This window comes from Leptonychotes weddellii, chromosome 6 (assembly GCF_054177405.1).
Source record: "Leptonychotes weddellii isolate Sample4059 chromosome 6, ASM5417740v2, whole genome shotgun sequence".
NCBI lineage: Eukaryota > Metazoa > Chordata > Mammalia > Carnivora > Phocidae > Leptonychotes > Leptonychotes weddellii.
The window spans coordinates 24,590,246-24,612,212 of NC_138374.1; the positions used below are offsets into that span (position 1 = coordinate 24,590,246).

At 43.0% G+C, this 21,967-nt stretch overlaps 1 protein-coding gene across 2 annotated transcripts in view; it reads left to right on the forward strand.

Annotated features, from left to right (window-relative positions):
* The first annotated feature begins 345 nt into the window (after window positions 1-345).
* Window positions 346-21,967, forward strand: part of FBXW4 (F-box and WD repeat domain containing 4) — an 81,137-nt gene continuing 59,515 nt past the window's right edge. Inside the window, exons 1-2 of one of the 2 annotated variants that reach the window (XM_006731098.2) lie at window positions 346-1,154; window positions 19,140-19,235. In XM_006731098.2, the coding sequence (XP_006731161.2) occupies window positions 361-1,154; window positions 19,140-19,235 (890 nt within the window). In that variant the 5' untranslated portion in view covers window positions 346-360. Of the gene's footprint in view, window positions 1,155-11,110; window positions 11,130-19,139; window positions 19,236-21,967 lie in introns of those variants that run through there. The other variant, XM_081822823.1, reaches the window with a different exon arrangement.

Below are 21,967 nucleotides of genomic sequence, written 5' to 3' on the forward strand. Positions count from 1 at the left end.
AGGGCTGCGGTTTCATGGGGCCCTGGGAGGTGGCCTGTGGAAAGGAGGCATCACCCAAGGAGAGGAGGGTTTCTAGAGAGGGAAGGCCACCCAAGTGGATGCTTCTTGAGGGCAGAGGCACTACTAGGTAGATTCCTGGAAGGCGGAAGCTCTTCTTGGGACCTTCGCCGCCCCGCAGCCGGCCTCACATGCCCGACGAATGAATGCATGTGCTTCCACCCGGCGCTCCCGGCGGCCCTGCCAATGGGGGAGGGGGTCTGCTCCCTGGCCTGGCCCGCACCCCGCAGCGGCTCCAGGGCCGCGGGTGTGAGGGGCGGGCCCAGGTCTTGGCCCGCGCCGCCCCATGTGACCCGGTCCGACATGGTGTCGCCTCCTCCCGCGGCGGAGGTGGCGGCGGCTCGGCTGTGTTTCGGGCCGGGCCTGCGGCCGCTCATGAGCACCCACGGCCACCCGGGGCCGCCCGGGAACAGCGGGCCGGGCGAGGGCGAGGGCGGGGAGGCGAGGAAACTGCAGGGAGGGAGGGTCGCGAGGGGGAAGCGAAGAAAGGGAAAGGGGAAGGGAAAAGCGGGAGCAGGACAGGGCGGAAGAGGAAGCGGGGCGGAAGGGAAGCCGGGGCTGCAGAAAGCGAAGGAGGCAGCGGGGCTGGGGGCCGAGGCGGGAGCCAGGGCAGGCCCAGGGGAGGAAGGAGAGGGAGGCGGAAGCGTGGAGGAAGGGGCGAGAAGGATCGTGCTGGGAGATGAGGGGAGCGCAGGGGCGGGGAAGGAGGCCAGAGGAAGAGGTGCTGGGAAAAAGGAGGAATGGAGGGTCAGGCCTGGGCGGCGGGAGGACGCGAGGCCGGGGAGAGCGCAGGGACGAGGGGGTCAGGCGTGGGGCTGCATCGCGGGGGCTGGGGCGGCGGGGGTGGCCATGGCGGTAGCCGCCGAGGAGGAGGCGGCGGCCCGGGAGCCGGCCGGCCGCCCCGCTGCGGGGCCGGCGCTCTTGCGCCTGCCGGAGGAGCTGCTGCTGCTCATCTGCTCCTACCTGGACATGCGGGCCCTCGGCCGCCTGGCGCAGGTGTGCCGCTGGCTGCGGCGCTTCACCAGCTGCGACCTGCTCTGGCGCCGGATAGCCCGGGCCTCGCTCAACTCCGGCTTCACGCGGCTCGGCACCGACCTGTAAGCGCCCGCTCACCCGCCCGCTCCCTGCCCCGGGCCGGCCCGCGTCCCGGGAAAGGGCGGGGCGCCGCGGCCTGGTCGGCCCGGGGTTGTGTCGCACCCCGAATGCGAGGCCCAGACCCGGCCTCGGCGGGGACCCCTCCCCGAGCGCCCCTCTCCTGTCGGAGGTCCCCCTCCGAGAAAGCCTCCCAGGAGCATCCCTCAGTCGATACCCTCCTTGGGCGGCTTCTCACAATTAGCCATCTTAAGCACTGCCTTCAGCTTGTAATTGTCTTCCCTCGCAGACGGTGACTGGCCAGGTGCCTCAACCCCCCAGGAGCCAGGGTGGTCTGAGGCTTCGGACGCCTTCTCCGGTCCAGGTGTAGGACCCATATCCACTATGTAGTCCATCAGAACGTTTTTATGGGTATTCATCCGCTCACTCTCTTCTGAAGGTTGTTAGGCTGCAGGGCTCAGGTGAAATCGAATATGGAGAAAAGGGCTCAGACCTGAAAAGAAGGCTCCTGGTCCAAGTGTCAACTGTAGTTTGACTTGATACAGGCAGAACGACACAAAAAAGGGTGCCTGCTTATGGCAGGGGACTGGATTAGGTCTAGGTGGTATAGAAAGGCGTGGTATTGCAGTTTGGCCTGTTTTGGGTAGGATCTGAGACCTGTGCATGGAAAACTGACTTGAACGATTTGAGCTGTTAAATAGGAAGGGGGAAAAAAAAGAATTGGGTGAGTAAAAGCTTTTAGATTGCACCTAAAATTCCATCCAATTAGGGTTTTAAAAAAGGTAATTCTAAAACAGTATAACAACATTAAAGAGTTTTTTAAAACATAAAACGCTATAATACCATTACCTTTAGACAACTATTCACTATTTAAAATTACTTTTCAGTTGTATACTTTTCCCCCCCTCCCAGTTGCTGTTTTACTGATCCTGACAGAATAGGTGCATAATAAATGTTTGTAAACTCTACCGTAATGAGATTAAAAACATTCTTCTGATATTAAACTTTCATGTTGTGTCTAGATTTTTGCTATTATGGATAACAGTGAAACAAAGCATTTTTGGGTAACAGCTTTTGATATATGTCACATACCACATATATGCCTTTTTATTTTTATTTTTTTGAGTGATTTTCTTTTTTAAATTTTTTATTAACATAATGTATTATTTGTTTCAGGAGTACAGGTCTGTGATTCATCAGTCTTACACAATTCACAGCGCTCACCATAGCACATACCCTCCCCAGTGTCCATCACCAGCTACCCCATCCCTACCACCCCCCCTCCACTCCAGCAACCCTCAGTTTGTTTCCTGAGATTAAGAGTCTCTTATGGTTTGTTTCCCCCTCCGGTTTTGTCTTGTTTCATTTTTCCCTCCCTTCCTCTATGATCCTCTGTCTTGTTTCTCAAATTCCTCGTATCAGTGAGATCAACATACGCCTTTTTAAATTAGTTCCTTAGGATAAATGCTCAAGATTGGCTTTATTGGATCAAAGGTTATGGTTTGTAAAATTGTACTAAGTTACTGTGGCACCAGCAAAGAATGATTAAGCCAGTTGCATATGAAAATTTAAAAATCTGTTTTAGTTGGGCATATGATTGTATCCCAAAGTTTTTTTTTTTTGCCTTTTTTTTTACCACTGACCCCAATAAATATTTTCCCATGTGTTTGTTTCACCTGTGAGATTGTCTATACCTAGTCTTTGCCCATTTATTATTGGGATTTTGATGTTTTTCTCATATATTTGGAATCCTGTGGGTCATAGATATTAGGGTCTCATCTGTCATCTTTGATGCAAATATTTTCCCCAGTCCTTTTTACTTTACTGTTTTTAGCCTATAGAAGTTTTACACTTAAATATATCAGAATCTGTCAGTCTTTTGTGATTTTTTTTCTTTTTTTACCCCAAAACTGAGAAATTTACAATTTCTCCACAGACCTGATGAATCTTCTTTTTGATATTCTGCTGGTTTTCTTATATTTGATTTTTTAAAATAACACTTTCATCAATATCAGTTTTGTTCTGGTGCAAGGGTGAATTTAACTTTTTTTTTTCCCTAAGTGGCTACCTAGTTATCACTGTACCTTTTGTTAAATAATTCTTCTCTTTCCCTTTGTTTTAGAAAGCTTATATTGCCAATTATTAAGTTTATGTGTGTGTACAGACACACACACACGTATGTATGTACATCTGAACTCCATTTTGTTCCATAGATATATTTTTCCATTTTTCTACTGTTTTAAATACTGTTTTTTGGTAGAGTCTGGTATTGATTAGGGTTAGATTTATCCTTGTTGTGTGTGTGTCAGGTCTCCACTCCCATTCAACTCCCCAGCAGAAAAAGATCCTGTGCCTTTTCAAAAGTTTCTGTGGTTTTCACTGTAAAGTTTCTCTCTATATATATAGTCAAATTTATTCCGAAGTAGTCCTGTATGTGTGATGCATTTTGTTTTTATTGTGAATGCAGTCTCTTTTTCAGTATTTTTTTCAGCTGGGTGTTACTAATGGTGATGTACAAGATTACTATAAGCTTTTGTAAATTTTGAACCTGATTATTTTGCTTAACTTATATTCTAGTATGATTTTGTCTAGTTATCTAGTCAGGTTTGTTATCTAGTATGATGATAATGATTCTTTGGGATCTTTTGGCATGCAGTCTTGTTACCTTCATTTCTTATAAGAAAAATTCTTTCAAAGGACCTATCAGTTGACCTTTAAGGGAAGTTGGCTAAAGTGACTGAAACCCAAGCCAGCTAAGGCAAAGCTTGGCTTTCTTTCCTTATAGAGATTGAATGAATGAATTGATGTTTATTTTTCTTTCCTTTTCTAATGCTCTAAAAGAGAGATAATGGGAATGAGTGTTCGTTCTGTGAGCAAAAACAACAAAATGAAAATGAGTTTGTAGTATAAAGTGCTTTGAGACTGTTAAGTGATACGGCTTTATTATTTATTAGCCATGTGTGTTTTGATTTCTTGCCCATGTCCTAGGATGGGCTATCTCCGACCTTCTAGGGAAGTTGTTTTACCACAGCATTTGATAAAGAGCAGGGTCACTGTTCATGTTTTCTGAGTTGAGGGGAGAAGTTATGTGTGTTACAGCAGGTGGAGAGAATGTTTACCAGTGTGGCCTGTTTCTGGACAGCTGCAGAGACGTGATAAGCCACCAAGAGAGGTGGTTGTCATCCCTGGAGGGAGACAGCATACACCCCAGTCCTCGTAGGGCATCAGAGAGCCTGGGCCCAAAGTATGAGACTGTGGCTGCTCGGATAGTGGCAGGGCTGTAGTGTATGGTTTGGGCTAATTAACTGCAGACTGGACAGTGGGATGTTTTTATGAGCACAACACAAAAGTTCATTTTATCAGAAGTTACACAGCCTCACTGGACCTGAGTTTTATCATCTATAAAGAGTGGGAAAGACCTACCCAGTAAAATGAGGCTTAAATGTGCAATTGTGTACAGAGTTAAGCACATAGTAGGCACTCAATAAATTGTTGTAAAATGGAACTTTTTAATTGCTTGGCTTGTCTAGTCAGTTTGTATTTAGCAAAAGAGATGGTTTGAACTGGAGGTGCTGCTGAAAGACAGGAGGTGGGGGAAAACACACACACACACACACACACACACAGAGCGCTTAGTTTCTCTCACCTGTCCTGAATGCTTTTGGAAGCATGACAACAGAACCTGTGGGTCTAGGATCTGCACTCCCTGCTATAAGATCCTCTTGATTCTCAAAAACACGAACTGCTAAGGTTTACTGACCTTCCGGCCCAGGGCAAGTCCCTTTCAGTTTGGCTGTTCCTAACTGATCATAGCTTTGTTGAGTAAGATAAACTGCTTTGGTTCCTTGTGATTTGTTAATGGTCTTATACTTGTGCTTGAAGGCATTTTGGCCACTTTTAAAACCACAAACAAATAACTTGCTTCCCTTTAGGCCTCTGGCCCAAACAGTGAACATGGGTAGGTATCTGAGCTTTTAAAAAAAAAAAAAAAAGTGAACACAAAGACAGTTTGAGTCAGTCATCTGGTTTAAAATCAGTTTTCTTTGAAGGTTTTATGAAGCCTGGGGGGAATAGAAATATCTTTAATATAAAAATCAAGGAAATGTTTCATATAGCGGTCTTTTAAGTTTTCCCTGAAGAGTAAGGGGGAAACTAACATGGTTCAGTCTTCAGGAACAAAACAATTTAACCCTCCCAGTTTATAATGAAGGCTAAATGCAAGAAGTAGACAGACAATATGACAGGTGGAAGAGCAGAGGTGCTATCTGTAAGTTCTAATACTGGAAATGAACAAGGGCAAAGAACAGAATACAGTATACCTGTATATATAATCTAAGGGTTTTTTTAAAGATACTTCTGCCAGTCTCATGTTAATTCCTCCCAAATTAAGTCCTATGTTTTCAAACTTCAATTTTATTTTAACCATCCTTTGAGCAATACCTGGGTGCTCCTTTGCATTTACTTGTGGTAGATTTGCCTAGAATTAACAATAGGTGTTTAGGAAGTAAGGCTCTGAGGTGTTTGCCCTGGCATGTACATTCATTCCTCAGCCAGGGTCTTGCAGGCTTGGAGCTCTTTGAGGCTGGGGAGCAGGGTATCTATTTCAGTGATGATTAACGTCCAGAGTAGTGAGATGGACACAGATAAGCAGAGTGTGTTTGTTTGTTTTAAAATGATTATACCTAAGAGCATTTTTTTGGCCCAGAAAGCATAAAGTTTCCTTTCCTAACTTTGACCTGGAGAAGGCATTGCTGCCTGGTTGCATTTAAGGTCTGAACAGTGATTTTCAGAAAACAATTAGCAACTTAAAGTAGCTTAGGCTCTCTCCTTCGCCTTTCTGCCTTACCCAGGAAGGGGAGTCACTTACTTGTTCTCTAATTGATTGAAAAATTTCATAGGTGGGTGTATTTCTCTTTAGCTGTTATGAAAAGGCCTTATTTTTAATCGTTTTGTGAGTTAATAAACGTTGAGTTCAATTTACAAGCTTAAAATAAATAATACACCTGTGGAAGCAGGAAATGGCCCAGAGCAGCTAGTGCCTCCAAATCCAAACTGGGAGAATGGAAGAGGCCTTTTCCTCCAAGACCGTGAGAATATAGAGCTGCTTATATCATTTCCAGTCTTGTAAAACTTGAGTAGTAGAGGATGAATTTCCTAACATTCAAGGCAGAAACACGGAGGAAACCCAGAGTCTTCACAGTCTGTAAGATGAGCAACTCCTGTTGAGATGAGATCTCTGAAAATATTTCAGTGCTCTATACTTTGAATTTTCTGTGCTAGCACCTTCACCTTGTAAAGATAGTGAGCTGCTGAAATCAAACTGACAGTGAAGTTACTGAGGAACCATACAGATTAAAAAAAAATTTTTTTTTGAGTGTTTGCCATAGAAAAGAATTATCTTTGTGTGATAACGTAACCTTACCTCTGGGTTGACCCTGGCATCGGACTAGTTTCTGGTTCTGACTCATAACCGTGGAACAGGGAGTATTTATTTATTTATTTATAATTTTTTTTTTTAAGATTTTTATTTATTTTTTGGTCAGAGAGAGAGGGGACACAAGCAGAGGGAGCCAAAGACGGAGAAGCGGGCTCCCCCCTGAGCAAGGAGCCTCATGTGGGACTTGATCCTAGGACCCTGGGATCATGACCTGAGCCGAAGGCAGCCACTTAACCGACTGAGCCACCCAGGCGTCCCAGAACAGGGAGTATTTCGGTAGATTCTTCTTAAGGCCGGTAAATTTTGAAAATTTAAGATGAGATAAGCTGTTTGAAAAAGTGAGGATAGTCAAGTTTTGAATTTTCAGTGAAAATTGGGATCCCCCTCACTCTGATCTACAGAAACAGATTTTGTCTAAGCTCCAGAATTTATTTCAGGTGCATCAACCATCAGACCAGGTTGATAATCCAAAGATTTGGTTTCTTCTTCCTTTTTTTTTGGAAGATTTTATTTATTTGACAGAGAGAAAGAGAGAGAGAGCGCACAAGCAGTGGGGAGCGGCAGGCCTCAGAGGGAGAGGGAGAAACAGCCTCCCCTGCTGAGCAGGGAGCCGGACACGGGACTCAATCCCAGGTCCTGGGATCATGACCTGAGCGGAAGGCAGGCGCTTACCCGACTGAGCCACCCGGGCACCCCAGATTTGGTCTATTCTTGAGGAAAGACTTTTCTATTCAGCAGTCTTGCTCAGATTTGAACAGAATTCAGATGGAAATCCAGTTGTCAATGGAAATTAGGTGGTAGTGCTAAGTAAGAATATGTTTGTGAATTCTGAATCATGTGAATGCTTGAACTGGATCTAAAGCCAAGGATGAGGCTATCTGGAGAAAGAATTTATCTTTTGTTAGAGATTTAGCTGCCTTGTGTCAGCTCTGAGTCAGTTCTCCATTAGACCCAAACCATCCTCATTGCCCTCCCTAGAAGTCTGGGCCACCCAATGGGCCGTGGGCTGCCCCTCTTTAGCCCACAATTAATTGCCAGTACATTCTTTCTTCTTCTCCTTCTTTTTGGTATTTGACATGAGCTCAAATTGCTGAGAAAGGTGACAACTGTGAAATGAAGACAGGGCTTAGAGACACCTTAAAAAATACATGCAAAGGCCACTAAATGACAAGAGCAGACCGCCAGGCTCTTTCAAAACATCGCCACGTCTGTTGACTTTCCATTCCTTGTCTGCAGCACAAAATTGGAGGTCAAAGAATCATAGGAGTTAGAGATGGAAAAGACATTTGGGGTCAGCCAGTTCATCCCTCCACCTTCATCTGCCCCTGATTCCGAATCATTCCTTACATTATATTTTCTCCCTCAGCTCTTGTACAGTTTTCACGGTCTTCACTCAACCTCGGCTGTCACCTTTGCGGAATGATGCTGGAGGCTTCATCCAGTTTCTCCTCAGCAAAGAGAGATATTGCCTCTGCCCCCAGTTGACATTCATGAACTTCTTTGTTGGTGGTCTCAGCTGAGAGACTGAAGACTAGCTGGAAGTCTCTCTGCTGCCTGGCATGGGGCTTTTCTAACAGAACTGAAGCACATTTAGTGTCTGATGATGTTGGGGAAGGGTAAAGGGCTGGGATACGGTGTAGTCATTGCTGAATTTCTTCCTAGACTTTTGTTTTTCAAGGCTCTTCACCTGAAAGGAGGTTGTGTGTGTGTGTGTGTGTACAAGGCATGTGGTATTGGGGAGGTGGACAGTGACAAGGAGATTACACTGAATAGGAGTTTGGTAAAAATCCAAACTTGGAAATTGATGGGTTAAGCAAACAAAAGATACTAGTCCTGTGAAGTAGTAGAGGACTATTTCAAGAAACGCATGTTAGGGAAGACACAGAATGGGGCGTACTGTACACAACTTTCAGCTTACAGTCAAGTTGAGGAGATCAGATGGGTGGAGGCAAGTATTTTGGACTAGGGGATGCTGTTGTTTTTGGGGTCTCTCCTTTAAGAAAGTAGGGAAAGACAAGTCTTACGTTCATTGGATGCATGGTTTGGCAGGGGGAATGGTCATTTTAAGAGGCAGCTTTGGAAGGTTACCCCCAGCTCCCCATCTTGCTCCAGCAGCTGTTGGGAGCAGTCTGAAGGGGGTATTATGTTTCTTCTGGTAACTCTGCCAAGAATGAGAGGAAATCCACAATCTGTGGGCTTTCTGGGGGGAATGGGGATGGGGTGGCAGGTGATGGGACAGGGAAATTAAATTGTTTTATGGTAAATATGTTGAGATACTTTTCCTGGAAAGCTATTTCACCAGAAAGAATGATATTTCCCCTGCTCGCGAGCTTGTAATGGGTTCTTTCTCTGCAGAGAAGGGGAAATAGTCTTCTTCCAGTACATCTTTTTCTTTCTTTCCTGTAGCTCCAACTTTGACCTCCCATGTTTCTTTAAATTTTTTTTTAGAAAGTCCATATTGAAAAGGTGAGTCAAGATTCAGGTACAGGTGCTGTGTGAGCCTAAGAGAGTCCTCTCTTTAGAAGTGAGTTACTAAAGAAGAATCTGTCATTTATCTGGTATCTTGGCTGCAGTTTGACTTTATCATAATGGCCTCAAAACTGGAGATGTAAAAACTTTCTGGGTGGCGTCTGGTTCATGTTCTTTCCATCCCTTCATCCAGGCTGGAACGGCACCAGGGATTTTGAAGCCTGGCTACTTGGGCTGAGAACCTGTTTTAGTGATTAATATGGAAAACAGTTGCAAGATTAAAAACAATAAAAAACAACCCTGAGAAGCAGAGCAGTGTAATTATTCCTTACATTTCAGATGGGGAGCCCAGGGAAAAGTCATTTTCAAGGTATGAGAACAAAGTCCACTTGTGAAGCTGTTAGTACCTAATTCATGACTCACTGAGCGGATGGTCTGTTCACAAAAAATAGTGGCATCTTTCTTGCTGTTGTTTATGCTCAGAAACTGCTAGATCAGCCTTTCTGAAAGTTGTACTGTGGGGTTTGTGAAAAACTGATTCTGTGATCAAATGAGTGTAGGAAGTGCTGTGCTCCACATTGCCTCTCTTGGAGGTTCACAGTGCCCATTGGTAAATTAAAGACACTGAGAAGTCCTGTGATCGAGAGACCTGTTTTATTTTGTTTCAGCTAGCATTGTCTAAAGTGTTTGAGCATAAATTTCCCCCCCTGCTAATATCTCTTAACATCTTGGAGAACATACACGGGTCAAGTGCCCTGCAAATACAGAACTTGACCAATAGTAGGAGGAAATGAATGTGAGTGTGAACATAACCCTAAATCCTATACTCAGGGTTATGAATTGGGGTTATGCCTACTGCTTCTGAAACTTCTTTGGACAGCTTTGACATGTGGTACCACATTAAGGTAATTTATCTGCTCAAGTTCCTTCCCTCGAGCTTCTCTAGCGTAAGAATTTGGGAGGCTTTGGTTGAATTCCTAAAGGTGTGGTCTATTATACATTTTTAGGAAGGGACTTTGGATCTAGAAGGTAGTGTGTCTAGGCTCCTGAAAAGCTACAAGTATTGTTGGAACTGTGACTTGCCAAAGGGGGAACTATACTTTTGAGGACTTACTTAAGCAGTTCCTAAGCGGTATCTATCAAAATACCTATTATGCTGGGCCCGGGGTTCTCCCCTTTTGTGTCTAAGACATACTTTTGTATGCTGTTAGAATTTTTGGTAGTACACGAAAGGATTAAAAGGTAAATTTTTTTAAAAAATCAAGCTTTAGAAAGTTGAAGAACCTGTATATTTATTTATTCACCATGTGGTATGTTACTGTTCTAGTAGAACTGTTTACTGCCCTGATCTTGTTCTCTTATATCCTCTCATATACCTTCCTCCGAACATACAATCTTCATCTTATTTGTAGCAAATTGGGCCAGGGGCCACATTGTGGCTCTGTGGTTTGTCTGAAGTCTTCACGAAAGTGGGTGGATCTTTAGTTGAATGAAAATCAATTCTATAAATTGTTTAAAGTTTGATGGCCCAGTTATTCGGGGTTCCTGGTATACCACTGCTCTGCAGCATGCTGGCTGGGATGTACTTTTAGAAGTACTGAGAGGTTAATATTTGATCCTGTGGAATTTATGACTGTACTGGACAAACCATAAAGCTGCAAAAAGTTAACAGTGCCTCAGTTTGTGTTAGGTTCAGCCCAGGGGTTCACATGAGAGGGAGCAGACTGTTTGCAGGACTTAGGAAAGTAGAGGCATAAGCTGGATCTTGAAGAATGGGTGAATTTGACTAGTGCCCAGAAGAGGGAAGCAAGCGTTTGTCAGGGACGAGGTAGGCTGGTGCTGGCAATTTAGGAGAAGGTACGGAGGTAGGGATGAATGTAGAAGAGAGGGGCTTGGCTGGAGTTTGCTTGCATGGGGTGGGACCATGGGAGGTAAGGTCGGATGAGCAAGGTGAGGCCTTGCAAGGGACAGGTGCGTCTGCTGCCTCACCTTGTGCATGGTCCTATCATCACTGTAGGGAGCAGTCTCACTTCACTCGCTGGTGGGGCTATTCCCCTGTTTCCTGGCCAGAAGGGTAAGCAATTTAACACAATATAATGATTTTTCATTGATTGAAAAAAATCTTAATTGGGGCGCCTGGGTGGCTCAGTCAGTTGAGTGTCCGACTCTTTGATTTCAGCTCAGGTCATGATCTCAGGGTCATGGGATTGAGCCTCATGTTGGGCTCTGTCTTGGGTGTGGAGCCTGCTTAGGATTCTCTCTCTTCCTCTCTGCTCCTCCCTCACCTTCTGCTGGTTCTCTCCCTCTTGATCGTAAATAAATAATAATAAATAAAAGTTTTTAAAAATCTTAATTATAGACCTCTGCTGCTGAGGCTGTTGGAGGATTTAATCTGATGCAGGTGTAGACGAAGAGTGGGAGGTTTCCTTGGGCTGTGTAAATACCATGCACTGCCAGCTGCACCGCCACACTTGCCCGAGCCTTTTACCCTGGGGGTTAGCATTTTAAAGAGACCCCTCAGGAGTTCTGGCCGCTAACTGCCTCCTCCCCAGCTGGGAACTGTTGACAAGACTCTAACTAGTGATGTTTGTACCATCAAAGACTCGATTTTGTGGTTTAAGAAGAATAAAATTGACTACATTAAAAAAATACATTAAAGGGGCGCCTGGGTGGCTCAGTCGGTTAAGCGTCTGCCTTCGGCTCAGGTCATGATCCCAGAATCCTGGGATCGAGCCCCGCATCAGGCTCCCTGCTTCGCAGGAAACCTGCTTCTCCCTCTCCTACTCCCCCTGCTTGTGTTCCCTCTCTCGCTGTGTCTCTATAAATAAATAAAATCTTAAAAAAAAAACCAAACATTAAAGCCAAATTCTTAGTATTGGTAGAAGGTAGGGTAGGTATAGGCAATACAAGGGACAGTCTTTCTGGAAAGCAAGATCAAATAAAGAGGCAGTGTTAAAATTCCAAGCCCCGAGCATCATTTTGCATAGCCCTGTCGCCCCTCCTTAGCCCAGTGCACCCTGAGATGCCCTTGTTCTCCATTTGTGGACGGGATCCCCTCCTTTGCCGAATTCCCAAATCAGCAGGGAGCTATGCTTATGGAAGTCATGCCAGTCATGCAGGGAGGCGGCATCCACAGCATCAAGGGGAACCGAACTGCAAGATGGGGCAGGAAGGGAAACTGAGTTGTGATCCAGGAGTTTACTGGTCTTAGAGACCATGCAAGTTTAAGTCCTCTCTGAGATACCTGCACTTCCTGCTCCTTCACTCTGAGGCATTTTTATTCAGACTTATTTGCTTTGAGTTTGGGGGGTGAGGGAGGAGAGCTGAAATGAAAGGGGACTCTAGATAACTGCCTAGATTAATTTCCGTCCCTCTGGACTCACTGGTTGCCAAGATTTGAAGGGGCCCCATAGCGTACCATGGATGCATGTTGTGTTGTTTTTGTTTGAAATAGGTCTTGCGCCCAGGAATGCAGTCAAACTGTAATAGTGACTAAGTGCCGGAAAGCTGAGAGGGAGGGGGCCCAAGTGGAAAATGAGCCTGAGGCAAGAGAAGGCAGGCTGGGAAAATGGAAGTTCCACCAGGCCCACAGGCCGGTTGGAGATTCCTCCCCGCATTAACAGCCCTGTGAGAGGTTTATTTACAGGGCACTAATCATTTTGGGGGGAGCACACCCACTTTAAACCAGCAAGTGTGTTGGAGAAACAGCCAACCAGAGAGCATTTCAAAGATGGGAACAAGGGTCCTTATTGAATTCCAAGGGGCATCTGCTCCTATCTTCTTAGGCACGTCTGCTGCCTTGTTCTACCAACCCCTTTGACTAGACTGTGACAGGTCCCAAGGGGGGGGGGGTACCTGTTTTCAGAGAAAGATTATTTTGTTCCTTCTGATTTTTCAGGTGCTGAAGCTAATAAGAATATACGTATGATTTTGCCACCAGCTAGGGAAACTAACCATCAAAGATGATGGAGTAGACAAAAGGGATGAAAAAGCTGAGTTGTTAAGCTGCTTTTAACAAAGTGGTACTATTTCTCAAGTCAAAGCCAAAGGGAGTGGCTTTAAAAAGTCGAAATTTGATTTGAAGGGCCAGAGCCAAGTGTCGTGAGGATGGCGTTGCTTGTGGGAGAGGACGCCTGCACCTGCTGTTTGGTAGCAGCTTCTAAAGTTCAACTTTGGAAGTTTCTTGCTGATCAGGCCCGCAGGGCAGTGCTTTGACCCTTAGTAAAGTGTCAGCAAAGGGCAGTTAAATGATCGGAGAGATGAGAGAAGTGTTGTCCTTAACCCAGTTCAGGAAATATGTTGATTCTTTCCCCCATACTTCCTTCCTGCTGTGATGTAGAATATTCAGTTTTTGTTCACCTCCACCTCTTAGCTTGGACCTAACTCCAGAGGAAAGGTGAGCTATGGAGGATGCCTTCTTTTATACCTGGGAGGGATTTGCAGATAAGATTTGACACGGAGTCTAATCTTTCTCATTAAGAGTTCAGTTCTTTGGTCCATCCTGTTAACTGTCTTTTGCTGTGCTTAGTTCTCTCTCCATCTGGTAGCGAGGCTTGCTCTCTATCAGTGTGAAACCGGGGACCGCATTCATCCAGTGGACGAATTAGTAATATATTTTAGCTTTAATGTGTATACACCCAAATCCTTATCATTCAGCCTGAAAGAAGACTAATGTTTGACATTAGACAATTTCTAATAATTGTAGTTAAATTAGAAGAAAAATGAATGGTTATTGGATTAGCTTCAGGGATGACACCATTAATCGATATTAACTATTACCTATATTTATATTTATGTAAGAAGAATAAACCTTTTTTGTACTTACACTGTACTTTAGAGAAGTCAGGTAACCAGAATTTTATAATTAGGAAGAGGCAGAACTGGGATTCAGATCCCAGTTTCCTAAGTGTGCATTCTGGGCTTTTCCCACAACTTCATTGAATTTACTATGTAGTTAAAGGTAAATCGAGAGACCTATCAACAATTATGTGAGAGAGATTTGTAGAAATGTGTAAGATCTATAAACTCACTTCCAAAGTACCATCTATTTACTTCTTCTGACGTGTTTATGGAGATGTAATTTTATGTAGCATCTCTTCACTTCTACCTTTATAAATTTGATTTCATTTTAAAATTACCATTGCTTGCTACGGTCATTTCCAAAATGTTTGGCAGTTCCACATTTGTCATTTCTGGTGGCAGTGTATTACATTGCATGAGTATACTGTTCTCCCCCACAGACAAACATTTGGGCTATTTCCAGGTTTTAGCTCACATATATCGCTGCAACTATAAATATCTTTGTAAAAAATATATTTTTCTTTTGAATTATTTCTTTGTGATTTAGTGCCAAAAATGGGAATGCTGGGTCAGAAGCTGTCATATAACAATTCTCGACGGAATTCCTTCCTGAGAGGCTGTACCGGTGTGCTACCTGCTGCCTGCGATATATAACCAAACACAAAGCTGGCTATCAAACCAAAGCCAGTTTCTGTTTTTTTCCACCTAGTAATAGATGTGAGGTGGCACTTTAATAATTGTTTTAGTATGCATGTCTGTATTAATGTTGTGGGATGTTTCCCCAGTGTTTAGTTCTGTGGACACCGTGTGACTGTTCTTATCTGCTGTTGGTTGTAGATAAGGGGGTATTGGAGAGAGGGTGTTATTCTGGTAGATTTCTATCAGTCCCTTAAAAGTTTTAGAGATAAAACTTGTACCTATAGTATTGTTAATTTTCCCCTGCTGTTGACTCTGTTTTCATTTTAATCTCTTTTTTCTTCTGTGCAGCATTTAAAATTGAAACACTTTAAAATCTTCTAGTAAAAAAAATATTTTAAATTCACTCTCATTTTGGGGGGATTTATTATATTGGGTTATGAGATACCGTCTAAATCAGTTTTTTCCTCCATTGATACCCAGTTTTGTCACCAGCATTAATAATAATTTATTATTTTAATGAGTATTTTCCTCTTCACCAAAATATTACAGTGTAGAGAAATTGGAAAATACATAAAAACACAAAGAAAATAAAAACACACGAAGTTGGCTATCCAGAGTTAACGATTTTGTTTTTTTACTTTTAATTGTTCATTTTATAAATATTGCATTGGTCTGACCATTCCTTCACTGTCCTATAGCGTCCCCAATAAGTGAGGGGGGGTGGGACCTAGTTTACTATTTTAGAGTATTTACTTCCCATGTTCTTTCTAGGCATGTGTATTCCTCTTCCCTCCCTTCTTCCTCATAAACTTGGGAACATGCTACATAAACCCAACAACACTAATGAAGTAGTGATTTCTTTCCTTACTTTAAAATTTTACTTTGTTTGTTATATATTAAGTTCATATCAGTTTGGGTCATTCCTGGCTTTCTCTTTTTAAATTGAAGTATCAGCTAGTTTGCTTATCGCTTATTTCCAAGGTCTTCTAATTGGATAAAATACAGGAAGTATAATTGCACTATCAACAAACACATTGATACTTAATATGCATAGGTATTGGGTAAATGGAAAACAGTTCCTGGCACATCATAAACACCATATTAAATGTTAAATAAATTATCTTTGGAATTATGATCCAGAGAGATTAAAACATTCTACATCATTTTAAAAATAGTATTCAGGGGCGCCTGGGTGGCTCAGTTGGTTAAGCGACTGCCTTCGGCTCAGGTCATGATCCTGGAGTCGCGGGATCGAGTCCCACATCAGGCTCCCTGCTCAGCAGGGAGTCTGCTTCTCCCTCTGGCCCTCCTCCCTCTCATGCTCTCTGTCTCTCATTCTCTCTCTCGCAAATAAATAAAATCTTAAAAAAAAAAAAAAGTATTCAGTTGGGTTAACTAAACTCTACTCACTATGTTGAAAGATTTTCCATAGTAAAATTGAAATAAAAATGTATTTTGGGGGCGCCTGGCTGGCTCAGTCAGTAGAACATGTGATCCTTGATCTCAGGGTCATGAGTTCAAGCCCCACATTGGGCATGGAGCCTACTTAAAAAAAAAAAAAAATCTATTTTGGGTTGATCTTCTAGCCAGAAAATTAAAATAAGAAACCCCTTCCTGAACATTTACTCTCTTTAAAGTGTTTCAGAAGATTGACATGAAGTCATGGATATGTAAAAATTTTTTAAGTGTCCACATGGATAAAATGCTATAAAAAGAATAATAAATTGGAACAAAATTGACAATACAGATTATATAAAGAGGCTTTACACACTCACAAGAAAAAGACCAAAGTTCTCATAGGAACAGGGACAAAGGGTATGAACAAGCATTTCCCAGAAGAAATGCTAATGGCTTTCAAACATATGACCAGATATTCAGTCTTATCCATAATTAGAAAAAATACTGTACACATTTAAACAACAGGAAGGAAACTTTTTTTTTAATAAAGATTTTATTTATTTATTTAACTGACACAGAGAGAGAGCTAGAGAAAGAACACAAGCAGGGGGAGTGGGAGAGGGAGAAGCAGGCATCCCACCAAGCAGGGAGCCCGGTAGGGGGCTCGATCCCAGGACCCTGGAACCATGACCCAAGCTGAAGGTAGCCACTTAACCAACTGAGCCACCCAGGTGCCCCAGGAAGGAAACTTTTTAAAAAAGATTTTTATTTATTTGAGAGAGAGAGAGTGAGTGGAGGGAAGGGCAGAGGGAGAGAATCTTCAAGCAGACTGCCCACTGAGCGCAGAGCCTGACACAGGACTCGATCCCACAACCCTGAGATCATGACCTGAGCCGAAGGCAGACACTTAACCGACTGAGCCACACAGGCGCCCCTAAAACCATCATTTCTAACCTGTATCTGTTGTAATCTTGAAAGCAGGACTTGATTGCTGACTTTTAGCAAACGGTAGTAAATGTGAGGGTATAGCAGAGACTGGAAGAAATGCATGTCTCTCTTTTTTTCTCAATAGACCTGGTAGTTATTACTCTGTTCCAAGCAGTGTACCTTTATTGTCCAATGGAGCAGGCCAGGGAAACACAGGGGAGCTATGGGGCTCAAGGTGAAGTTTTCAAATTCTTGCCCATAATTGCAGAATTCTGTCCAAAGGTGCATTTTCAGAGGGGCTTTGTGGTCTTCTCCCTGTCCCCTACCACTCCAACCCAGTCACAAACTATGCCATTCCTGTTGCTGGTGCGCTCCCTTCTCTCTTACTGCTCTAACTTTCCTCACCCAGAAAGTACTATTGACACTCCCAACATTTTCTTAATTGAAAAATTCAAAACAGAAAAGTTGAATGAAATGTACCATGAACACTCATATGCCCACAACCTAGATTCTATAGTTAACATTTCACTGTATTTGCTTTATCATGCATTTCAAAGTGAGTTGTGGATATCAGTACACTTCACTTGTAAACACTTCAGCATGCATGCATATAATTGGTATATATTAGTTTATGGGCTTTTTTGTTTAAGAAAAATTTCTATACAGTGAAATGCTCAAATCTTAAGTATATCATTTGGTGCATTTTTTTTTTTCCATTTGGTACATTTTTTTTCATTTGATGCATTTTTGACTAAAGCATACATACCCGTGTAACCCAAATCCCCTTAAGATTTAGATATAGAATGTTACTCCAGAAAGTTTCTGCATGTTCCTTCCCAGTCAATCCCCTTCCCAGTGATAGGATTCCCAGTGGTAATCACTTTCTGATTCTTCCATTATAGATTAATTCTCCTTCTCAAACTTCACATGAACAGAATCATACAACATGAACTCTTGTGTAACGTTTCTTTCTTTCTTTCTTTTTTTTTTTTTTAAGGATTTATTTATTTATTTGACAGAGAGAGAGAGCACAAGTAGGCAGAGCTACAGGCAGAGGAAGAGGGAGAAGCAGGCTCTCCCCTGAGCAGGGAGCCCGATGCGGGGCTTGATCTCAGGACCCTGGGATCATGACCTGAGCCGAAGGCAGCCGCTCAACCAACTGAGCCACCCAGGCGCCCCATGTGTAACGTTTCTTTCATTCAGCATAATGTTTTTGAGATTCACCCACATTACTGTGTATGTCAGTAGTTGTTTCCTTTTTATTGCTGAGTAGCATTTCATTGGATGAATATATACCAAAGGGTGTATGCCCATTCTCCTCTTGATGGCTGCCTGGGCTGTTTTCAACTTTTGGCTGTTAATGACTAAAGTTCCTATGAACATTCTTGTGCAAGTCTGTTTGTGGACATATGCTTTCTCTTGGGTAATTGCTAAGTCATAGAGTAGGTATATGTTTAGATTTATAATAAACTTCCAGACATTTTTCCAAATTGGGTGTACCATTTTGCTTTCCCACCAAGATTGTAACAGAGTTTTTACTGGCCTTCAAAAAATATATATTCATATACATATGTATATAATTGTGTGTGTGTATATATATTTGTGCATATAATTGAGTGTTATATATTAGTTTATATATACACACACACAATTACAGGTATAAAATTACATATACATATATAAATGCATGTATAATATATACATATGCATACAATTATACATATGTATTTATAATTTCTTCATATTTTCTGGATATAAGCCATTTGTCAAGTATACATTTTGTGAACGTTTTCCCCCAGACTGTGGTATGTATATTAATTTTGGTGAGCAAAAATTTAAAATTTTGGTAACGTCTCATTTATTAGACTTTTCTTTTATGCTATTGCCTTTTGTGTTTTAAGAGACCTTTGCTTAGCCCCCAAGTTGCAGAGATATTTTGATATATTTTCTTCTATCAGCTTTATAGTTTTAGATGTTATGTTTAAATTTATTTTGAATTAACTTTTCTGTTTGGTATGAGGTAGGAGTCAGAGTTTGTGTTTTTCCTTAGGGATAGCCAGTGGTTCCAACTCTCTGTTATCCTTTCTCCATTAGATTGCTTTGGCATCGCTACAGACTCTGTAATGGACAGGCTGTTCTCCTTGGCTTTCTTGGTTATCCCAGGGTGGAGAGAGAAAGTTATTCCTTTCTGGTGTCCTAACCCCATCACTTATATCTAGACGTATTCTAGATACTCCTGAGTTCTGACTTAAGCCTGTGGAATTTTCTCTGGTTGGCAATGAGTTGTCGTGACTGGGTTATCTGTTCTGTCTGAACACAGGATGGCCAGTGTCCCGGTGAAGGAACGAGTGAAGGTGTCTCAGAACTGGAGGTTGGGGCGCTGCCGAGAGGGGATCCTGCTGAAGTGGAGATGCAGGTAGGTAGCCTCTTGACTCTTAAAGCTACCTGGGACAGAAAAGCATGCTGGGAAGTAAAAAGTCTGGTCCTAGCTAGAGTGGATATGTGCCTCTCCTGAGGTGTGGCAAAGGGGGCATCGGAGGGACTTTTTTTCTTTACATTTGTAAAAATTACCAAAAAATGTACTTTAACAAATTCCACATTTTTATGATTATAAAAACAACACGTTTATTCTATTGAAAAAATAGAAGCATTTAAAGAGGAAATAAAACTTCCGTATAATGCTACCACTCAGAGGTAACCACTGTTAATGTACCTCATCAAAAGAAATAAATGAAGCCAGCATTTCAAACCATCTTGTTTTACAGTTATTTTTCTTTAAATCTCCTCTATGGAGTTATGCCTTCGCTTCCTTCCCTCCATTAGCCCTCTGCCCAACTTTATTAAGAAGGCAAAATAGGACCTAAAGGCTTGGCTATAGATGTTACAGGAGGTAGAGTTCAGAACTGCGAGGAAATTTAGACAGTGGCTTTGGATTGCTAATGCCGCAAATTTTATGCTTCACCGATGCTACGTTATTTCATAGTTATCATTTGACTCCCTACCAAAGAAGTGCTCCTTGTTGATTGGTTGGAATGGATAAGGAACGTCATGTTCCTCATTCCAGGTTGACCTGCAGACAGGCTTCTTCATCTGAAGACCCCTTCTCTCTTGCTGGTGTCCAGTTTCTGCTGCTTTCATGGGTGGTGGTTGCTGTGAGTTATGCGGGGGTCCTGGTGGTAGTAAAGAAACTACTAGGGAGAAAGACTGATTTTTATGGTAAAAAAAACTTTACCCTCTGCCTCCTGCTTTTACCTTTTAATACCAGAAAGTGGAGTTTATTTCTGTATCAAGGTTTTGTCCCTGACGTCTTTTTTGGGGATGGTTTTCAAAGCAGTTTGGCAAATAAACACACAAAGCAGTTACCAGGCTGCCCCAGGATTCTCCACTGTTCACCTGGCATGAACCTGGTTTCTTGTCCTAGGCAAATGGCTGTTTACCAGATGGCTCTAAACACATGCATTCCAACCACCCCACTTGACTGTGCCACAAACCTGTGCAAGGGGATTTTGAAGGGGGAAGTGTATAATGAGTGAGAATGTAGGCAACTCTACACATGGTCTGTAGAATATATGCACACACTTGTAAAAACCCCCTGAGCAGAAACTCAGCTACTACAAAGGCCAAGCTGCATTTAATGGCCCGTCAAGTCAATTTGCAGAACTTTTCCACATTCCCATGACGCTTGTATTAAGGAGTGTGGGGAAGAAACACAGCCCAGGTTGCTCAGACAGGCTTGGCAGTGGGAGATGGTGTCTCTGTAAATGCAGATGAATCAGCTGTCCCTATGCTTTACTTGGGATCTGGTAGCTCCAGAACTCCTACATAGAGTAGGACAGGCTGCTGGGATGTCTACCTTGGGAAAGGGGCTTAGTCCCCACCAGAGAGCCTGGGGTCTGGCAGAGTCTGTCTGCCTTTCTCTTCTTTTCTTTTTTCTTTATTCTTTTTCTGTCTATTTCTCTTCCTCTGTGTCCCTCCCTCCCTCCCTTCCTCCCTTCCTTCCTTTCTTTTTCTTTCCTTATTTTAAAAAGATTTTATTTATTTGTGTGTGAGAGAGAGAGAGAGAGAAAGAGAGAGAGAAAGAGCACAAGAGGAGGAGCAGAGGGAGAGGGACAAGCAGACTCCATGCTGAGTGGAGCCTGTCTCGGGCTTGATCTCAAGACCCTGAGATCGTGACCTGAGTTGAAATCAAGAGTTGGTCGCTTAACTGACTGAGCCATGCAGGCGCCCCTGGCAGAGTCTTTCTTAAGGCTCATTCCGTGCCGTGGGACTGGCCTGTGGCTTCTAACCTTTCTTCCTCCTGCCATACTATAGAGGGAATCTTTAACTATTTGTGGATTTCTCTTATCACCTGCCTAGGAGAGCTGATTATTTCTCTGGAGCCCCCAAACTGTAGTGGACTGCTGCGGAGCTGTGTTTTCCCATTGCCCCACTTACCCTCTAATACAGAAACGCAGATATCCCATGTGAGGATCTAGATAGCTAACTAGTACATTAGCATCCTTTCCTAAGTGGCCTTATTCCTTTCACTTATAAATAGCCCCTTTGCATAGTGGGATAAGGGAATAGGGCTTCTTGGGGCTCACTCTTCTCTTTTCTCCATTTGCTCTGTTGGAGGAAGAGGTAGAAGTATGTGTGGGAGTCTTGGAACCTCGAAACTTATCACTTAACACTTCAAATCAGGGAGGATGCAGAATGAAAGAAAATCACTTCATCTGGGTGGAGGTTTTTTTTTTTTTTAAGATTTTATTTATTTATTTAGAGGGAGAGCACAAGCAGGGGAAGCAGCAGGCAGAGGGAGAAGCAGGCTTCCCGAGGAGCAAGGAGCCCGATGCGGGACTCGATCCCAGGACCCTGGGATCATGACCTGAGTGGAAGGCATATAATGGACTGAGCCACCCAGGCTCCCTGGAAGGTTTCTTTTTTAACCCTCTCTGCGCCCCAGTCATTGAATTTGCTGAGATCTGCCTACCCCCAAGAAGTCTACGCTGCCAGTAATTCGAGTCTTAAGCATTCTCCAATTAAGAGTGATATTTAATTGGTCTTGTAGTTCTGACTTTCTTTTATAAAGTCCAGAACTTTCAAAACAAAGTTTTACTTCTGGAAGTGTCTCCTCCCTTTGCTCTTTTCTTCCTTACACTTTGTATTCTG